The 22428-nt window shown below is 38.0% G+C and overlaps 1 protein-coding gene across 17 annotated transcripts in view; it reads right to left on the bottom strand.

Moving 5' to 3' along the window:
* UBR5 (ubiquitin protein ligase E3 component n-recognin 5) overlaps nt 1–22428 on the bottom strand; it is a 151456-nt gene that overhangs the window by 44307 nt on the left and 84721 nt on the right. For 10 of the 17 annotated variants that reach the window (XM_081503488.1, XM_081503486.1, XM_081503487.1 and 7 more), the window contains exons 16-25: nt 22149–22261; nt 20702–20845; nt 20497–20608; nt 20133–20287; nt 19675–19872; nt 14864–15074; nt 11036–11162; nt 6952–7103; nt 6435–6530; nt 5937–6060 (exon numbers count right to left, since the gene is read on the bottom strand). In XM_081503488.1, the coding sequence (XP_081359614.1) occupies nt 5937–6060; nt 6435–6530; nt 6952–7103; nt 11036–11162; nt 14864–15074; nt 19675–19872; nt 20133–20287; nt 20497–20608; nt 20702–20845; nt 22149–22261 (1432 nt within the window). The remainder of the gene's footprint in view (nt 1–5936; nt 6061–6434; nt 6531–6951; nt 7104–11035; nt 11163–14863; nt 15075–19674; nt 19873–20132; nt 20288–20496; nt 20609–20701; nt 20846–22148; nt 22262–22428) is intronic. The other 7 variants (XM_081503495.1, XM_081503496.1, XM_081503492.1 and 4 more) reach the window with 1 other exon arrangement.

The following is a 22428-nucleotide window of genomic DNA, read 5'->3' on the forward strand; positions in this document are numbered from 1 at the left end:
GACTGGAAAAGGTCAGTTTTCATTCCAATCCCAAAAAAAGGCAATGCCCAAGAATGCTCAAACTACCGCACAATTGCACTCATCTCACATGCTAGTAAAGTAATCCTCAAAATTCTCCAAGCCAGGCTTCAGCAATACGTGAACCGTGAACTTCCAGAAGTTCAAGCTGGTTTTAGAAAAGGCAGAGGAACCAGAGATCAAATTGCCAACATCTGCTGGATCATCGAAAAAGCAAGAGAGTTCCAGAAAAACATCTATTTCTGCTTTATTGACTATGCCAAAGCCTTTGACTGTGTGGATCACAATAAACTGTGGAAAATTCTGAAAGAGATGGGACTACCAGACCACCTGACCTGTCTCTTGAGAAACCTGTATGCAGGTCAGGAAGCAACAGTTAGAACTGGACATGGAACAACAGACTGGTTCCAAATAGGAAAAGGAGTGTGTCAAGGCTGTATATTGTCACCCTGCTTATTTAACTTATATGCAGAGTACATCATGAGAAATGCTGGGCTGGAGGAAGCACAAGGTAGAATCAAGATTGCCAGGAGAAATATCAATAACTTCAGATATGCAGATGACACCACCCTTATGGCAGAAAGTGAAGAAGAACTAAAGAGCCTCTTGATGAAAGTGAAAGAGGAGAGTGAAAAAGCTGGCTTAAAGCTCAGCATTCAGAAAACTAAGATTATGGCATCTGGTCCCATCACTTCATGGCAAATAGATGGGGAAACAGTGGAAACAGCGGCAGACTTTATTTTTCTGGCCTCCAAAATCACTGCAGATGATGACTGCAGCCAAGAAATTAAAAGACACTTGGTCCTTGGAAGGAAAGTTATGACCAACCTAGACAGCATATTAAAAGGCAGAGACATTACTTTGCCAACAAAGGTCCGTCTAGTGAAGGCTATGGTTTTTCCAGTGGTCATGTATGGATGTGAGAGTTGGACTATAAAGAAAGCTGAGCACCGAAGAATTGATGCTTGTGAACTGTGGTGTTGGAGAAGACTCTTGAGAGTCCCTTGGACTGCAAGGAGATCCAACCAGTCCATCCTAAAGGAGATCAGTCCTGGGTGTTCATTGCAAGGACTGATGTTGAAGCTGAAACTCCAATACTTTGGCCACCTCATGCGAAGAGCTGACTTATTGGAAAAGACCCTGATGCTGGGAAAGATTGAGGGTAGGAGAATGGGACGACAGAGGATGGGATGGTTGGATGGCATCACCAACTCGATGGACATGGGTTTGGGTAGACTCTGGGAGCTGATGATGGACAGGGAGGCCTGGCGTGCTGCGGTTCATGGGGTCGCAGAGAGTCAGACGTGACTGAGCGACTGAACTGAACTGAACTGAATGCATCTTTCTTTTCCATTTTCAACAACTCTTTAGTTTACTGCAACACACATATTAAAGGCTATAATAGACATATAAAACATACTTGACTTGACTCTCCTTTCTACTCTTGCCTATTTTAATCTCTTTTATATCACCATCTCATTATTATTCTTATAATCCCACTTTGATAATATTACAGTCTAACAAAGGCATTTATTCAGAGCACTGAAGCCCAAAGAACAGAGACCAAAGTGGCGATTTTGACCTATTTTTTTTTTCAGATCCACTCACAATTGTTCTCTTCTCATCTTTCACTCTGAACTGGATGAATTATGATTTCTTAAAATACTCATACTTCCCCACGTTGTTGTTCCTTCTCCCTAGTTCTCATGGTTCTACTCAAACTTAATCTTCATAAGGCTGCTTTCTGTATATTGAACACATTTCTCCCTCCTGTTACTCCAAAGTATACTTATGTGTCCCTTTAGCCAGACTCAACCAAGGAAAAAGCTCAGATAAGTAAAGTCAGAATTCAAAGGGAAGTTACACCAAACAAGTAACAAAGCATCATAAGAGATTTACTACCAACAACTATACACCAATAAAATAGACAACTTAGAAGATATGGATAAACCGAGAAACATACAATCTCCCAAGACTGAATCAGAAAGAAATAGACAATATGAACACAACAATTATCAAGAATGAAACAGAGTCATGGGACTTCCCTGGGTCTAGTGGCTAAAACTCTAGATAAAATATCAGCAAGACAGATGCAGCAATTTACTAAAAGGATTATATACTATAATGAAGTGGCTGGGCTGGGAGGGGGCGGGGGATTTATCCTAGGACGCAAGTACTGTTCAATATCCACAAATCAATCAATATAATATACTATATTAACAAATAACAAAATAAAATGGTATGGTCATCTCAGTAGAAACAGAGAAGGACTGAGACAAAATTTAACATATGATAAAACTCTCTAGAAAGTGGATATAGAGGGAATGTATCTCAATATAATAAAGGCCATGACAGGCCCACAGCTAACATCATAATAAAAGGTGAAAAGTTGAAAGCATGTCCTCTCAGATCAAACAAGGATACCCACTCTCACCACTTTTATTCAACAAGTATTTTCAGTCCTAGCCACAGCAGTTACACAAGAAAAAGAACAAAAGGTATCCAAACTGGAAAGAAGTAAAATTATCACTATTTGTAGATGATATATACTATATACAGAAAATTCTCAAGATGCCACCAAAAAGCAATTAGAACAAATAAATGAATTAAGTTGTAGCAAACTAAGGTAATATGCAGAAATCTGTTGCATTTTATACACTAACCACAAAGTATCAGAAAAAGAAATTAAGAAAACAGTCTCACTTATGATCGCATCAAAAATCATAAACTACCTAGGAATACATCTAACCAAGGAGGCAGAAGATCTATACTTGGAAAACAGTAAGACACTGATGAAAGAAATTTAAGATGACACAAATGGAAAAATCAACCTTGCTCATGGATTGGAAGAATTAATATTACTGAAATAACCATACTATTCAAAGCAATCTACTGATTTAATGAAATCTCTACGAAAATAGACATGAAATTTTTCACACAATAATAAAACAAAACCACGAAAAATCCCAAACAGCCAAAGCAATCTTGAGGAGAAAAAAGAACCAAAAAACAACAAAGCTGGATGATTTCAAACAGTACTAACAAAGCTACAGTAATCAAATGGTGTGGTACTGGCACAAAAACAGACACATTCTGTCAGTGGAACAGAATAGAGGGCCCAGAAATGAACCCACACTTACATGGTCAATTAATCCAAGACAAAAGAGGTAAGAATATACAAAGGACAAAAGACAGTCTTTTCAATAAATAGTACTAAGGAAACTGGACAGCTAACAGCAAAAGAATCAAACTGGCCTACTTTCTCACAACATACAATAAACTCAAAAAGGGTTAAAAACTTAAATGTTGTTTTGATTATGTGTCAGTGCAGTCATCCTTGGTCTAAAAAGAAAAAAAGAGGTACCGTTCTGTTGATAATGGCTGTTCATGTGAGGGGAGGGCAGTATATAGGGAATTTCTGTACGTTCCTGTCAAGTATTATTGTAAACCTAAAACTGCTTTAAAAAAAGAAAAAGTTCTCCAAAAAAAAATCTAACACTCAGGGTAGACATTTTTAGCAAAACTTTTGTTTCACTTTTATGTATGTATACATATTATATGTGTGTGTGTGTTTGTTGGATTGTGATATAAAATGTATTTTTTTTTAGATCAAAGAAGCCTGCAGGCCACTGTAGTTAATTATACTGGCAAATAAAAGCATAAATTAACCTCAAAAACAAACAAACAAACAAAACAAAAAACAAAAAACTTAAATGTGTGACCTGAACTCATAAGACTTCTAAAAGAAAAAAGAAAACAAAAGCAATATGCTCTTTGACATTGGTCTTAGTTTTCTTTTTTGGCTCTGTCTCTTCAGGAAGGGAAACAAAAGCACAATCAAACAAATAAGACTACATCAAACTAAAAAGCTTTTGCATACCAAAGGAAACCATCAACAAAAGGAAAACGCTGCCTACTGAATGGGAGAAGACGTTCGCACATGGCATATCCAATAAGGGGTTAATATCCAAACTATACGATTCACATCAAAAAAAACCCCAATCTGGTTAAAAACTAGGCAGGAGACCTGAACAGACAGACATTATTCCAAGGAGATATACAACAGATGGCCAAGAGACCCATGAAAAGATGTTCAATATCATTAGACATCAGGGAAATGCAAATCAAAACCAAACCACAGTAAGATATTACCTCACACCTGTCAGAATTGCTATTACCAAAAAGACAACAAATAGTAAGTGCTGGCGAGGATGTGGAGAAAAGGGAAGCCTTGGGCAGAACAGACTCACAAATACAGAGAACAAACTGGTGGTTGCCAGAGGGGAGGGGGTTAGAGGAATGAATGAAACAGGTGAGGGAGACTGAGGTACAAACTTTCAGTTACAAAATAAATAAGTCATGAAGACCTAATGCACAGCATAGGGAACTATAATCAACTATACTATAATAACTTTCTGTAGTGAGAGATGGTAACTAAACTTATGATCATTTTGTAATGTGAAAAAAAATCTAATCAGTACGTTGTATACCTGAAACAAATATAATTTTAAGTCAATTCTACTTCACTAAGAAAAAGAAAAACAAAACTGAGTCATCTCCACGGTAAATAATACACCACACAGGAAACTGTGTCAGCAACTCTAGAAAATTCTCCTATATTTGTAGTATAAAAAAAGCAAAAAAGGGCCAGTTTGATAATCTCTATATTTCTCACCTAAATGTCAGGCAAAAGAACACCACCTCTCCTAACACCAGCTTATTAATACATCAGTTTATTAATCTGGTATTTTCCAGATATATATTTTCTTAGATAAAGAAAGAAAAAGTCAACCATTGTGAGGGTACTAAAATAAAGGACTAGCAAAATAGAAATTAATTGTAGAAATACAAGATGGATTAATAACAAAGAGAAAGGGAATAAGAACATAGAATAACTTTTCAGACAACATGAGAAAAATCATACAAAGATAATATACTTAAAAATACCATAAATGCAACAAAAATGACAACTGAAATAAAAGCAGAAAGATATGTGTGTGTGTGTATATATATATATATATAATTTTTATCTATGCCTCAAACCACAAATTAGTAAGATGCTTCTGTAGTAATAATTATATTTACAATCCAAAGACTTATTTTACTAATGGGGCAGCCTTCATTAAAATAATCATAATTTCATAAATGTGGTCATTTTCATCCTAAGAGTAGTAAGGCTTAAACAGGAAAACTCCCTTGCCCTCAAATATAAAAAAAAACTAAAAACATCTTCTTGTACTTAAGCAGGGAAGGTGGCATAAGGGTCATAACTGGGAATTTCAGTTCTGTAATAAAGACACAGACCAGGTCTGGAATTCCAGCTATGCCACTCACTAGGTTTTGTGATTCTGCGCAAGTTAATTACCTCTAAGCCCATTGCTGAAAATTATCTACTCCAGATAGTTATATCTAGAATAAGAGAATTAATGCAAGTAGAATTTGGCACAGATTAATAACTATTACATAATCATTATGAGTCTGTAAAGGAAGATAAACAATCATACTAAAAGTAGAGATGTAACCTATTAATGGTTAATGAGCATTTACAACAGAATATTTACCAAGAAAGTCATAATTCTAGTGTAAAGCTTGGAGAAGAAGATGTATAATTTTTAAAGTTCTCCAGGTGACAGTGATATAACTAACTTATGGATTCAACATTTGCAGATAACTACACCGTGATCTTTTTAACAAATAAATATACACCCTGATCAAGCTAACATATAAAGATACACCCTGTATTCATTTAGTTTATCTGTATTATATTCAGAAAGCTTTTTTTCACTAAAGAGAGACTGTGATAAATTATCTTAAATTCAATTAAGATAACTGTTGTTCCATATATGGCAAGAAGACTGACCTAACAGTAAAAGGAGTTAAGCTAAATCTTTATATCAAAAGTATATTAAACTTCTTACTTGGCAGAGAGCAGTTCTCGAAGATAGGGCTGCAGAACAACACTATCACATAACAATTTTAATATAAAATGAGCATTGGCCTTTCGATCCTTGGATTCTACTACAGCTGGTTCTGTGGAAGGACCTGTAATTAAGCACATCCATTTGGTAACAAAACAAGAGTATACAAAACAAGAGTAAAAGACTATTCTAGAATAACATACCAAGGATCTTTCAAATAAACCACCAGAAAAATATTCTGGTATTAGTAACAAGTTAATAACTTCATGACAGAAAATTTAAACACAACAACACATTTTACAAATCTCAACTGATGAAATGCATGCACATACCACACCATAACTTCACTGACATATGGAAGATAAGTCAGAGAATTAGACATATTTCAAGCCAAGAAAAGTCTCCTTGAGATAAAGTGTAGATCTCTAGAAATCTATATATAAAATGTGTATTTTATCTTCCAAATACACAAGTAGATAAAACAGTAGAGATTCTCACCTGGAATGGTGGAGGTGCTTGGTCCTTGACCGGTGCCAGTCGCTGCTGTGGTAAGAGATCCCACAGCAGGGGCCAGGATAAAATCAATGTCACCATCTTTCAGTAAACAGAACAGCAGGATGTACATCATTATAGGAAACATATCCCTATCATGTTCATTTAACTGGCCTTAAGGCTTTTCTCTGCAAGCTGAAGCTCAAATCAGACAGAGGTTTAAGTGGAAACTTTTTTCCCAAACTATAAAATTTGGGCAAATTATTGACTTGATATAATACTAACTGGCTTCTTATCAGTATAGAAATATGTATTTCAGTAGGAGAGGGCTATCTAACAAGCCTTTATAGAATTTTAATTTTTAACTTAACAAACACCTTAAACCAAATCTTCATAGACTAGTTATAATACTCATTATGCCAATTTTTAACTATTTCAGATTTCTAAATACCCCACTGAAATGTTTCTTTTCTTTCATGACATTATCTTTTTGTTTAACACTAAACAAAATAACAGGTCTTACCAGGATCCATTGCAGGAGGGTCAGGAACCCAACTAGGGGGAGCTATGGGGGGTGAAACTGGATCTTGGTGGTCACTGGATGAAGCTCCAGCTTCATGTCTACCCAAACCAGCTGCTCTCAACGAACGTCTCATCATTTCCCGTAATCTCAAACTAGAAGAACATGGACAAAACCAGAGCTCACTACTATGTCTAAATGTAATAATAAGGTGCACAGAACTTCTCATCTGAGATCAAAGTTTGTTCTACAAGCAAATACTCCAGGCAGGAAAGTGACACAAATGCCAATTCTGGAATCACGAAATAAGTCAGCAAGGGATAGAAATTCAACTGAGGGATCCCAGAACCCAGTTCAGCACTTAAAACCACTGTATTAAGCTCCCACACAAACTTAAGCACAGGGAACAAAAATTGCAGTGAAGTAAAATTAGAAATAATCTTTTATACAGTTAAGATAAACGAACAGCTGAACATTAAAACAAAAAATATTCTGTCCCCTGTTTATCACCAGTAAGAATTAAGTTTAATATAGACATTAACAAAACATATGTATTAGCACAAAACCAATACTGTTAGCCCACTAAATCCCTTTTCTGTGATCTCAAAAGCAAGTGAACTAATACCCACACAGTAAGTAGTTTTCAAACAAAGACCAATTTAGATTTATTTTTTATACAAAAAAAGTTTTTTTAACAATACAACTTCGTCCCAAGGAAATTAAAGAATGAAATTGGAGCTTATAAAATATGTTATTAGATTACTGTCTGGGCATGGATATATTTTTCTTCCTGCTATATGGAAAAAAATATGGCACAGGTGTGCACATCACTAAAAAATAATCACAAACACAAGACTTCATTAGGGGAACTAGTGAACTACCTGTACAAAATCTGCACCTCTGAATAAAAGCTTACAAAGGCTACAAAATTAATACATTAAGAACTAGCAGCAATTGAGAGAGCGCATAAGGCAAATCCCTTCACTCGGCCACGATTTTAGAGCTTTTAAATAAATAAAAAGAAAGAATTCAGTTTTAAGGGCCAGGCCACACATCAGGGACTTCTTTCTCCCAGGCAGATTTAATCCCAAAGACATGACATTTCTGATGTGAAAAACCTAACATCTTACCACGTACACATTATATGTCTGCAAATAAGTAATTCAGAGTAATTTGTATTAATGCTTGAATTTATTCCAAGGGTAAATGTGTTTCTCCAGACCAGTACACTTTCAGTTTCATAAAGAAAAAGATTTTTTAAAGCATTTACCAAAATTTCTTTTAGAAGCTACCTTCAGGAACATATCTACACTATAAGGCTTGTGTATGATAATATATCTTTCGCTAGAGTAACTTTTTTGCAAAGTAAAAAAAGATTCTGCAAAGTAAATTTTAATGTCTAAAAAATATGTTAGTCATTATAGTATGCACTATTAAAAAATACCTACAATTAATTCTTTTATGGTAACATGTCCTCTCTCTCCCAATTTAGAAATCTGAGTCCAAGAGCTTTTATAATATGGAGGGGAGCAGGGCATAGTGACTTATTTCAGTCAAGGTCACCTCCTTGTCCAAGACATCACCCACAGAGCACGGCAGTGCTATCAAAACAGCACACGCCCGGGTGACTGTTCACACTGTGATGCTCCGACACAATTTTAATTAAGCTCAACACAGACACTTGGTATCCTAATGTGTCTTACTCAAAACACAGAGAGAGAGAAAGAGTCAGCAATAATTGGGAAGCACTGCAAATCACCTGAAAATAAATGCATGTTTTGGGCTTATCGAGAAGAATGCTTACACCAGGGTCACAAACGCAATGCCTACTGGGCCTGGAAAGTAAAATAAACTGAGGAAAAGGACAGTTAGGTGTAAGAAGTAGGGGGTCATGGCAAACTAGAAGTGTGCATGCTCATCTAAAGGCATTCAAATGTTAAAGAAAAAAAAAAATTTAACATTGCACAGGCCGAACAAAACATATGGGCTATTCTCCAATCTCTAGCTTAGAGCAGATTAAGTATGAAGATAAATTGAGACCATAGTCTCATCTTGAACTTGCAAACTCCCAACTCTGTTGTTGTGATGTAGTCAATTCAATATTAAATGAGGGGTCATTCCTTGTCATTTAAAAAAATTGTCCTGAACCTCTTTTCTTCATTAGGTCTTGGGAACATTTTTAAGTACAATGCCCAGCTCCTCTTACAGATTCTTTCAAAACAAAAAAAACAAAAAACAAAAAACAAAAAAAGAAAATTATTCTTCAAGATGTTGTACACAATTCATGAAGATTCACCTGTATCCTCAGTGGCTGAGGACAATACTGAGGAGATACCACCTTGGCTGCTAAGATTCAGAGTTTTGACATTTCTTCGTATAGGCTTGCCTGGAGTCATCGTATTTTCTGACAATATGGAAGAATTCAAGGATGATGTAATTTCCTCTTTGTAAGCACGTTATATCCATGCTACAGAAGCCTTAGAATCCAGTCATGTTCAAACATACCACTGTGACAAAAAAGCGAAGGTCATGTGTCTTCCAGATTAATAATCTCTAGAGTATATACACCTGCAATCAGATGCATCAATCAAGCCTTCCACTAAATCTGCCCTTTGAACTCAGGCACTATTCAGTCACATAACAAAACTTCTCAGTCAAATCATCATCTGAAGGCATTTAACAGTACTCCATTCAATATTGAAACTGCATCGGTTTTGAGCTTACAGCTCATGAATCCCAGCCTGCATACTCATCAAGGGGCATCGCCTAGAAAATCCATTGTAGGCTAGAGGAGGGTTTCACTTCAATGAAGCAGAGTCTGTGGACTTCCTACTGCCCGGCGTGGATAATAAGAATCCTGTGCTTTCATCTGTTCAACCGGCAGCCCTGAGTTTGAACTGGTTAAGAGCACTGCAGTGAAATCTTCGGCAAATGCCTCAAAGGAGCTTACTCTGCAAATTATTTCTGTGAGCAACACATCACCCACTCTTGAAGCTCCTTTTAGTCTTTGCCTTCAAAATAATCCTTACATGAAAAAAAGATGGCAGCACTGGTATTGGACCAACCATATCAGAGTCCAACTTGATTTCAACCTGTATTTTCCCTGAGGAAATGAAATACCTGAAATAATTCAGACACTAATTTCTTCATGAAGAATTTAAGCCGCTTTCCATTTTAGACCAAACACTTTGTCTGCCTAGTGTAGTACTGAATAAATAAGCTGGTGATAATTTCCATTTTGCATAGTCTACATAATGTTTCTGTATGGTTTTAAATTATAATTTGGTCATCCATGAATAGTTTTTGATAAATCTCACCTCAGAATGTTTTTGAACCTGGGAAGTTCTCAGGTTTGAACCAATTTTAGAAGAATCATTTTTAAAAGGGAGAGTTGAATATAGAACAGCAAATAGGAAAAGAGAGTCTTCATTTTAAGCTGACTTTATAACATGAGCAAAGTAAGCAGTGCTTCCACATTAATGATTTGTGAAGCATCCAAGAATTCTGGCTCTCATGTCTAATATAAATGTGCTTATTCTCTTCAGGAAAAAAAAGAAACACCTATATCCTGAATTCTTTATAGTCTTCATCTATTCAAACATCTAGTAATTTTTAATGTGTTGTAAGTTTTGTCCATCCCAGAACTCTGAAAGCCTGAAAATTTTAAATACCGAACACTCGTAATATACACCAGCTTTTCTTTTCTTTCCAGATCATTAGTATATCTGAGAGACTGAGCTAAGTAAACAATCTGAAAATAAAAGATTGAGGTTCTTTCAATTATTATATTGTTATCCAACTAAAGAAAATAACTTCCTAGGAAAAAAGAATGATGAAAAATTTAAAACACATTCAAAGAATCAAGTTTAAACTACTTGTCTAAATTACCTCAAATTTTTGAAAGATCCTAGATCCTACCTAAATACAAGATACTGTCAAATATTTTTCCCAGACTGATATTGGGAGGAACAAAAAACAAAACAAAAGGACCCACCAATTCATGCATATGAGCGATAACAGATACGTTTCTTTCTGTACTTGGATTACATTTCCATCAACTGAACTTCCCTGGTAAAAATCACATTACCTTCGGCTACTTGATGATCCAGCCCGATTACCTGGGCCATTACTTGAAACAACTGATATTGCATTTGCAATGGCCTCAACAGCAGAAAGTCTTTCTGCAAATGTGTTTCTTTCAGAGCGCTCTGCTTCTGAAACATAAGAGAAAAAATTAGGATCAATTTAAACATCAAAAAATAATTAAGAGATTAAGTATGTACAAGCCATTAAATGCTAACTGCTGTTTTAGTGTTCTAATTCACATACAAGGGATAACAGCTTAATTTTGCCTCCTCAGAGGAATAAACACTTAAGCTAGATTGAACTATGACTTTTAACATGAATTATCAGGAAGCATGCATAAGATGGACTGGAATGGGTGAATTTAACTCAGATGACCATTATATCTACTACTGTGGGCAAGAATACCTTAGAAGAAATGAGGTAGCCATCATGGTCAACAAAAGAGTCCGAAATGCAGTACTTGGATGCAATCTCAAAAATGATAGAATGATCTCTGTTCGTTTCCAAGGCAAACCATTCAATATCACGGTAATCCAAGTCTATGCCCCAACCAGTAATGCCGAAGAAGCTGAAGTTGAACGCTTCTATGAAGACCTACAAGACCTTTTAGAACTAACACTCAAAAAAGATGTCCTTTTCATTACAGGGGACTGGAATGCCAAAGTAGGAAGTCAAGAAACACCTGGCATAACAGGCAAGTTTGGCCTTGGAGTACAGAATGAAGCAGGGCAAAGGCTAATAGAGTTTTGCCACGAGAACGCACTGGTAATAGCAAACACCCTATTCCAACAACACAAGAGAAGAATCTACACGTGGACATCACCAGATGGTCAACACCGAAATCAGACTGATTATATTTTTTGCAGCCAAAGATGGAGAAGCTCTATACAGTCAGCAAAAACAAGACCGGGAGCAGACTGTGGCTCGGATCATCAACTGCTTATTGCCAAATTCAGACTTAAATTGAAGAAAGTAGGGAAAACCACTAGACCACTCAGGTATGACCTAGATCAAATCCCTTATGAGTATACCGTGGAAGTGACAAATAGATTTAAGGGTCTAGACCTGATAGACAGAGTGCCTGATGAACTATGGACAGAGGTTCATGACATTGTACAGGAGACAGGGATCAAGAAAATCCCCGTGGAAAAGAAATGCAAAAAAGCAAAATGGCTGTCTGAGGAGGCCTTACAGATAGCTTGGAAGAGAAGAGAAGCAAAAAGCAAAGGAGAAAAGGAAAGATATTCCCATCTGAATGCAGAGTTCCAAAGAATAGCAAGGAGAGATAAGAAAGCCTTCCTCAACAATCAGTGCAAAGAAATAGAGGAAAACAACAGATTGGGAAAGACTAGAGATCTCTTCAAGAAAATCAGAGATACCAAAGGAACATTTCATGCAAAGATGGGCTCGATAAAGGACAGAAATGGTATGGACCTAACAGAAGCAGAAGATATTAAGAAGAGGTGGCAAGAATACACAGAAGAACTGTACAAAAAAAATCTTCACGACGCAGATAATCACGATGGTGTGATCACTCACCTAGAGCCAGACATCCTGGAATGTGAAGTCAAGTGGGCCTTAGAAAGTATCACTACGAACAAAGCTAGTGGAGGTGATGGAATTCCAGTTGAGCTATGTCAAATCCTCAAAGGTGATGCTGTGAAAGTGCTGCACTCGATATGCCAGCAAATCTGGAAAACTCAGCAGTGGCCACAGGACTGGAAGAGGTCAGTCTTTGTTCCAATCCCAAAGAAAGGCAATGCCAAAGAATGCTCAAACTACCGCACAATTGCACTCATCTCACATGCTAGTAAAGTAAACCTCAAAATTCTCCAAGCCAGGCTTCAGCAATACGTGAACCGTGAACTTCCAGATGTTCAAGCTGGTTTTAGAAAAGGCAGAGGAACCAGAGATCAAATTGCCAACATCTGCTGGATCATCGAAAAAGCAAGAGAGTTCCAGAAAAACATCTATTTCTGCTTTATTGACTCAAGCTGGTTTTAGAAAAGGCAGAGGAACCAGAGATCAAATTGCCAACATCTGCTGGATCATTGAAAAAGCAAGAGAGTTCCAGAAAAACATCTATTTCTGCTTTATTGACTATGCCAAAGCCTTTGACTGTGTGGATCACAATAAACTGTGGAAAATTCTGAAAGAGATGGGACTACCAGACCACCTGACCTGTCTCTTGAGAAACCTGTATGCAGGTCAGGAAGCAACAGTTAGAACTGGACATGGAACAACAGACTGGTTCCAAATAGGAAAAGGAGTGCGTCAAGGCTGTATACTGTCACCCTGCTTATTTAACTTATATGCAGAGTACATCATGAGAAATGCTGGGGTGCAAGAAACACAAGCTGGAATCAAGATTGCTGGGAGAAATATCAATAACCTCAGATATGCGGATGACACCACCCTTATGGCAGAAAGTGAAGAAGAACAAAAGAGCCTCTTGATGAAGGTGAAAGAGGAGAGTGAAAAAGTTGGCTTAAAGCTCAACGTTCAGAAAACTAAGATCATGGCATCTGGTCCCACCACTTCATGGGAAGTAGATGGGGAAACAGTGGAAACAGTTTCAGACTTTATTTTTTTGGGCTCCAAAATCACTGCTGATGGTGATTGCAGCCATGAAATTAAAAGACGCTTACTCCTTGGAAGGAAGGTTATGGCCAACTAGATAGCATATTTAAAAGCAGAGACATTACTTTGCCAACAAAGGTCCATCTAGTGAAGGCTATGGTTTTTCCAGTGGTCATGTATGGATTTGAGAGTTGGACAGTGAAGACAGCTGAGCGCCGAAGAATTGATGCTTTTGAACTGTGGTGTTGGAGAAGACTCTTGAGAGTCCCTTGGACTGCAGGAAGATCTAACAAGTCCATCCTAAAGGAGATCAGTCCTGGTTGTTCACTGGAAGGACTGATGTTGAAGCTGAAACTCCAATACTTTGGCCACCTCGTGCAAAGAGTTGACTCATTTGAAAAGACCCTAATGCTGGGAAGGATCGGGGGCAGGAGGAGAAGGGAATGACAGAGGATGAGATGGCTGGATGGCATCACCGACTTGATGGACATGGGTTTGGGTGGACTCAGGGAGTTGGTGATGGACAGGGAGGCCTGGCGTGCTGCAATTCACGGAGTTGCAAAGAGTCGGACACGACTGAGCGACTGAACTGAACTATAAACCTCTAGTCAGTCAATGATAAAGAATAAAGTCAGAAACTTGCAAACCACTGTTCAAAAATTTAGCTACCAGAATGTCATCAGTAGAATTCAAAATAAGGAAAACCATTTTGAATTACACAATTGCACTTCAGGTTTTCAGTTTTCCCCCTTTAATCAGCCAATTAGAAACCGTATGGCAAAAAGAAAAGCTTATTTACTTTTCCAAAAACATCTAATAACTATTTTATTTTCTCCTCTACATTCTAAAAATTGGGATAAAATTTGCCTCCATATAATTTGACTTAACTTGATAAATAAGTCCCATGGTAATAAAAGTCAGCTGCAATTATAGAACCAGTAAAGCTCTTAAGGATTCTATATATATATAGTTTGTACTAAACAAAAAGAGAATTTAAGGCAACAGAAACACACTGATGAAAATTTTACTTACTCATGTTATATACTCATCCTGTCAAGAGAACAGGCATTTTTACCTTTTGAGAATGTTACCTTCTGAAACTCCAAAATTTTACAAAGCCAAGTGAAAATACATATACGAAGCCATATACAAATTCTTTACAGTGATTTTCTTTTCTTTCAGTAACTTTTGTATTTTCAAAATTGCCCAAAATTCCTTTTAAAGATCATGTTATAGTTCTTAATCTCACCCTCTTCTTCTTTAGTTTCCTTATTGCTGGTTGGAAAGCAAACGGATACACAAGCGTGCAAAATATTTCTATTTCCATCACATCTGTGGCTGATGAACGTCTGCAGCATCTGTAGGTTCTGCTCTAAAACCACCGCTTGCTCAAGATTCATAAGATACTGTCGACAGGCCTCATAGTCACAGCGCAGGATGTGCTGCATCAAGGTTTGTTTCTGTGCTCAGACAAATTAGGAAAAAAACTTCAATGCATTTGTATAGTACAATATATGTGTCAAAAATTTCACATGGCCAACACAATAATAAAATCAGCTCTGCAGAAAGTAGAGACAATTTAAGGTGACCTGGTAAAAGAAGCTGAACTTAAAAAGATATCCTTAAGCAGAAACAACAACTGACAGGAATGGAAGAGTGATCTGCAAAAGATCAGTAAATATTTTCAGCTTCTGCAACTAACTCAACTCGGTAACTGCACCAGGAAATCAGTCAGATGTACAATGTGCAAATGATGAATGGGAGGGGCCGGACTGGACCTACAGATCGTAGTTTTTGTGTGTGCTGTTGCTTCAGTTATGTCCGACTTTGTGCGACGCTATGGACTGTAGCCTGCCAGGCTCCCCTATCCATCAGATTCTCCAGGCAAGAATTACCAGAGTGGGTTGCCGTTTTCTCTTCCAGGGCATCTTCCCAACCCAGGGACTGACCCCGTATCTCTTTCCTGTGTTGGCAGGTGGGTTCTCTACCACTAGCACCATCTGGGAAGTCCCACAGATCGTAGTTTACAGAACCCTTATTTACGCCATATATAACTAGCAAACTAGAACCCTATTAATATTTTTAGCCAATTAAGCGCAGGGTATACATTTCACTCCAAGCTTATTCTCACCTTCCTGTGCTCTCTAAGATTACATCACACTGTGAAAACGAAAACCTTTATCTCCCCAGAAATCACGACAGATGCACTTCCCCAAAGGTGACAGCTAATACACACTTCATTGTCAAAGACAAGGGAGTAATGATAAACTATTTATGGATTATATCATTTTCTACCTGAGAAACAGCATGCTAGGGACTGAGTATTTGCTCCCTTCCAATTCATGCTGAAGCCTAATAATCCCCAAGGTGATGGTATCTGGAGGTAGTGCCTTTGGACAGTGATTAGGTTATGAGGGTGGAGTCTTCATGAAGGTGATCAGTGCCTTTAAAGGGGCCTAAAGAGACCAGAGTTCCCCCCTCACAGTGTGTGAGGACACACGACCATCCATGAATCAAGAAAGAACATATCAGACCCCAAATCCGCCCATGCCTTGATCTTGAATTTCCCACCTTCCTGAACTATGAAAAGCAAATTTCAGTTGTTGAAGTCACTCTGACCTTAGCAGCCTGTTAAAGAAACTAAGACACAGAGTTAATATACCAGAGTTGAAATGTATTTTTTCAGAATGTAAACTATAGTTATAGGATACTTAATGGACTGAATGTGAAGCATTAGTGAAGGAAAATAAGAAAACTTGTTTAACTAAAATTAGGAATTGGAGGAAAGCAGGTGGGAAAAGAATATATGGAAATACAAAAGAAAGAACTTTTGAATGCTTTTGAACTTGCCACCTCTTTACAAACTACCAAAAAAGCTGTTTTCAGTATGTGACACATGTGAGATAGGCCATTTGGACTGTGGAACTAACTATGGCTCTGAAGTGACCCCATAAATGACACACTCCAGTTCAAGAACATGAGATGGGCCACACAGGACTAAATTTGTCAAAATCTAGTGGCAAATATCGGAGAAGGCAATGGCACCCCACTCCAGTACTCTTGCCTGGAAAATCCCATGGACGGAAGAACCTGGTAGGCTACAGTCCATGGGGTCGCTAAGAGTCGGACACGACTGAGCGACTTCACTTTCACTTTTCCCTTTCATGCACTGGAGAAGGAAATGGCAACCCACTCCAGTATTCTTGCCTGGAGAATCCTAGGGACGGCAGAGCCTGGTGGGCTGCCGTCTATAGGGTCGCACAGAGTCGGACACGACTGAAGCGACTCAGCAGCAGCAGCAGCAGCAGTGGCAAATATGCATTAATTAAAACATTGAGAGAATATGTCAAAGTCTCTCGAATAAAAAGCATAGAACATTTTGAAATAACTAAAATTAAGATATTTTACTGCACATGGCTGTGATAGCAAATATTTTCAAACAAATCAGTCATCTGATTGGAAGCAGGAGCTTCAACTCTACAGGACCTCTCATCTCCAACCTGCTGGACCATACAGGGACCATTATGCTGACAGTATCAATACCACACTTACTATGTCTAAGCAAGACAGTTTATTCTGCATCACTATATGCTGTCACTTATTCTTATAACAAAAGGCAGCGTGTGTGCACGCTCAGTCGTGTCTGACTCTTTATGAACCCATGGACTATAACCTGCCAGGCTCCGTCAATGGGATTTTCCAGGCAAGAATACTGGAGTGGGATGCCATTTCCTTGTCAACTCAGGGATAAAACCCACATCTCCTGTGTTTCCTGCACTGGCACGTGGGTTCTTTACCTCTGAGTCACCTGGGAAGTCCAACAAAAGGCACAGAGTTTGGCAAAAATTTCTTGCATGTCTACTGTGCACCAAGTCCTGGTAAATGAAGTACAAAGATAGATGATGACACACTTCATCCCTGCCCCTAGGATGATGGCACGTTTTATCTTTACCATTAAGATGCTGACGAAGTGCAGGGTTCATAGAATCATAGGCCTACAAAAGCACTTGAAATAGTATAAAATGAATGTTGGAAACTGGTTGAAAAAAAAAAAAGGTAACATAAACCATGTAATAAATGGTGACTAACACTGAATGCAGAGCAACAGATCTTAAACATTCTCTCCAATGAGCTGGAGAGACCATGCACAGCCCCCTAAGAGGAGCAGATTAATGTTCTGTGATGGTCCAATGTTACCAAGTCTTCTAATTTTTTAAGAGAAACTGAAAATCTGAATTTTAAATATAAATCTTGTGACTTGGAATGTTGGCAACAAATCAAGAATTTTTAAATGATGTGAAGGCTCACTGGCCTACAGCATCACATGATACACTTGAACAACCCATCCCGCTTGACACATGCTCTTGGCTTAGCTTCCAAGACAACACTCATTCTAGTTTTCCTCCAACTCTTCCCAGTCCCTTTATACAGGTTCCTCTTGACCTCTTGGCATTTAAATGCTGAGACTATTCCAATGGCTCAGTCCTTAGGTTTTTCCTTCTCCAAGACTTTAGTAATCTCATGCAGATTAATTCCTTTAAATATCACAGATATCCTGACAGCTCCTAAGTACACTTCCCCATTTGGTCCTCTCTCTTCCTGGTCTTCCAACTTTCACACCCAACTCTCTCTTCACTAACTCCTCTTAGGTATCTAACACGAATCTTAGAGACTTCCGTGGTGGTCTAGTGGATAAGAATCTGCACATTTCATCCTGATTGGGAAACTAAGATCCCACATGCTGTGGGGCAACTAAGCCCGAGCTCCACAACTAGAGAAAGCTCGTGTGCCACAACAAAGACCCAGTGCAGTCAAAAACAGAAAACCTTAAACTTAAACAAACTTGATGTTACCCTCCTGAACTTGCTTCATTCATGCTTAGTGTCCTCATCTCGATAAATGGCAACATCATTCTTCCAAAACCGTTCTCCCTCTTACTCTGTATGACACCCTGTATTTAGCCATAAGTAAATCCTGTTGGATCTACTTTAAAACATTTCTAGTATATCTAGAGTCTAGTCACTCATCATTCCACCTCCTGGGCCAAGCCAACAGCACCTTCCACCTGACTGGCCTCCTTACTTCCAAACTATCCCCCTTGTATTCTCAGTGTGCCAACAGTGGTATTTTGAAAATGTTAGGCAAATCAGGTCAATCTCTGCTCAAATTGCTCCAATAACTTCCAGCAGTGCTGCCTCCACATCTAACAAATAAAAACATCTCAACCACAGTATGTTCAAAACTAAACTCATCTTCTCTCCTTATCCCATTTGTTTCTATTTCTCATCTCTCCATCAACCACACCTAAATCAAAGCTTTAAAAACCCCTTCCTTTTGTTTACTGCTGCCATCCTGTCATTGAGCTTTAAAGCTACTTCCTTAAGATCTCTTAAGTCCATCCCCTCCTCATTTCCAAGAGTCCAAGCTTACTTTGTTTCTAATATGAATAATTACATTAGCTTTTTTATCTGGTCTCTAAACTTCTGCTGCTTCTCCATCCACTGCTCATCTTCTTTAAAAAAACAAACAAAAACCACAGCAGCTTAAAACCCTCTCCTCCTAGCTTTCAAGGGAATGTTCAGGTCCTGTAGATTAACATACAAGGCACCCCAATCCCTTTATCTGCCTTATCAGATGCCACTCATAGATCCATATCTTCTGGTTTTAAAGAATGAAAAGAATGTATAAGTTCTCCCAATATATTACTGAGATTCACAAAGGCTGCTCTTCATGCCTGGGATAACACCTCCTACCTTTATCCCATGTCCAGGAAACACCTACCTGATTGTTTAAAACTATGTCTGGGCAACACCTCCTCAGAGAAGCCTCTACAGTCACAGTCTAATTTAACTCCTCCCTTTTGTGCTTCTACAATTTTGTCCATACCTTACCCAACACTTATATCACACTGTAACCAATAGTATACTTCTCTCTCTTGTCCTAATACACTTTTAGCTCCTATAGGGAAGGGGCAATGAATAATCTATTGAAAATTGTTTCCCTAGACTCCAGCAGGGTCTTCTCAATTGAAACGCCAAGTAGTTTAAAAAACCAGATTACCTCTACAGCCATGATGATAATAGCAGCTTTCTTTTTGATTGTTGAATTGGCAGGAAGATTTATTAAAGAATGTACACCCATTCCAAGACTACTAATAGGTGGAAGATCAAGCCAATCGGGATCCCTTATTCCTCCCATGCAATCTTTGGCCATTGGGTAAATAGTACCATTTCCATCTCGAAGAATAATAGGAGACTCCTATAACAGAGGGGAAAATAATAAAGTTTGGCTCCCAATCAAATACATGTCTGACTTTTACAAGAGGTGTATTTATTTTCAAATTACATTCTATATACACTTGTAACAGTGACAAAACAGAAACTTAATATTAAAAATGTGCTGAATATTCTAAATTCTTCAACAGTTTAATAACAAGCAAACTAGAACCAAACTCTCAGCTTCACAAAAAAGCTGATGTTGTCATATACATTTTCAAAAGCAAAAATAAGCCTCTATACCTGTCCAGCAGTGAAAATGGCTACATTCCTCTCGTTCTGACCAAGGAAAGCAATGCTGCTTGTAGGGAAATTATTCTCCTGTTCAGCTTTTCCTGTGGCAAGATCAAAGATACAGTACCGTACCCAATTTCCAGTCTTCAAAACAGCATGCACACCTTCAGAAATACACAGATGTTAAAAAAAAAAAGTTATACATCTTTAGTAAAGGGCAAGTACCCACCAAATTATATATCTCCAGTCACATTTCAAATACAGAAACATTTCATTCCATACTGTTACTTACACTTTATCCTATCCCCACTTACTGCACAAGCACTGACAGAAAATAAGAGTATGCCAGCTGGAAAAGTTACAAAATCTTTACCTTTGGAATCCACATTCACTGCTAATATTTCTGTCTTCTCAGGTATACAAAGCTTCTTAGGAGTCCTTTGGAAACAGTCGGGAACTTTTGGTGTTCCACCAGTTTTGACAACCTGCGTGACACAAAAGGAATTTTGCTCTCAAATCTGTAATATGCTCAAGGTCCCAACATTCAACTGCTGAGTGGGTGACTCCTCCACACTTACCTGCAGTTCATCAATTCTAAGTAACCTACAATCCTGCAGGAGAGAAGAAGGGTCAGCATCTGAACCAGAGTTGCTCTGACAGTTGGTATTGCTGGACGTTCCTGGAAATTTTACAGCAACATAGGCTCCATCCACTTTTAGCACCTAGGATACAGGTAGATATGATAAATGTTAACACTAACTCATATGAAATCAATTTGCAAGTTATATTCATTGAGCAAATTTAACACTGAAGGCATTAAATTCCTTATGAGTATATTTTTTCAATGATCATTAAGTTATAAAATTAATCTGAACACACCAAATTTATTGTTGATGTCTATATCCAAGACATATTTTCTGTAGGAAAACTACTCACATAGCCAGTGATTAGTGTGTGGATGTTTAGCAATCAAGTACAATCCACAAATTCCTCCTACCTTCCCTTGTTATTAGTTTAGAACCTCACTGTGCAAAAGAAGTTCCTTGATGATGGTCTAACACTCTACATCCATGCTGTCCAACATGATAGCCATTAGCCAGAAGTGACTACTGAGCACATGGAGCTGATGTGACGGGAGACCTTTTAAATGTTACTGATTTTAGTAAGTTTAATTTGCTACATTTACCTGGCCAGTAGCTACCATAATGGACAACGTAAGAGTGAGCAATGCACAAAAAGCTGAGCACAGCACTTGAAATCAGAATACCTGAGTCCCACTTCTGTTACTTATTGCTTTTGATTTTAAGCCACTGGGATCTTAGGGAAAAAAAGGTGCCCATAAACTAGAGTTCTATTTGAAAATCAAATGGAATAGTATATGAGAAAGGCCTTTGTAAATGGCAGGACATAAGTTATCAGTCCTTTAAGTATAAAGGAAAGACCATCACATTTAAGAAAGCAAAAGGCCATCAGGAAAAGATTTACATTGCAGATATACTATAGCTATCATCCCATTTTGTATTAAGAAGGTGTAAAGACAAAGGTGAAGTTGATAACATTCCAGCTGATGAACTCTATCCACTTGGTTTCTCAGAGAGCAAGACCCTCTCCAGGAAGAACAGAAGTGGAAGCTTAAAGATAGTAGTAAGATTTATCAATGTTATGAAAAGATCAACTCCATGAAAACGCTGTATTATCAGGCCCAAAGAATAGACTGTACCAAAAAATAATGTTCTCTATATTCAATTTTTCTGTAAATCTAAAATTATTTCAAAATAACATTTTTTTTAGAAAGCAGCCTATCGCCATTCATGCTCAAGGACAGGCAGCAGCAGCATCAGTTCATCTGCCAAGGACAAAGGAGACAGGTGCATCAGGTGGGAGGATGGGGCCAAAGAGATCAGAGGTGACAGACAAGGCCGCCTGGAGGAAAGGGCTGATGAGCACTCACCAACCATAAATTCCTTGATAACTGATACCATGAGAGTTCACTTAGTAATTAATTCTTAGATATTCTGAACAAACCTTGCCCACAGGAACATTCTTAACATCTTCCACAAAAACGACTTCGCGAAGAGACCACTGCTCTTCATTCACCTTTTCCTCCTCTTTGGGGGCGGGGGTGGAGCGTCGTCGTTCTTAGACAACAACAAAATGGTAAGTGCCAAAGAGAGAGCGGGAGAGAGGCTTTATAGACTGCATCTAGACACATGAACAACGAGCATTTGCAAAGGCGTACATAGCTGAGGTATCTGAACATATTTCACAAACTACTGCCCTCTGAACTGAGGTTTCGTGACTAACG

This window comes from Giraffa tippelskirchi, chromosome 6, assembly GCF_054371585.1.
Source record: "Giraffa tippelskirchi isolate mGirTip1 chromosome 6, T2T-mGirTip1v1.2.pri, whole genome shotgun sequence".
In the NCBI taxonomy this organism is placed as follows: Eukaryota; Metazoa; Chordata; class Mammalia; order Artiodactyla; family Giraffidae; genus Giraffa; species Giraffa tippelskirchi.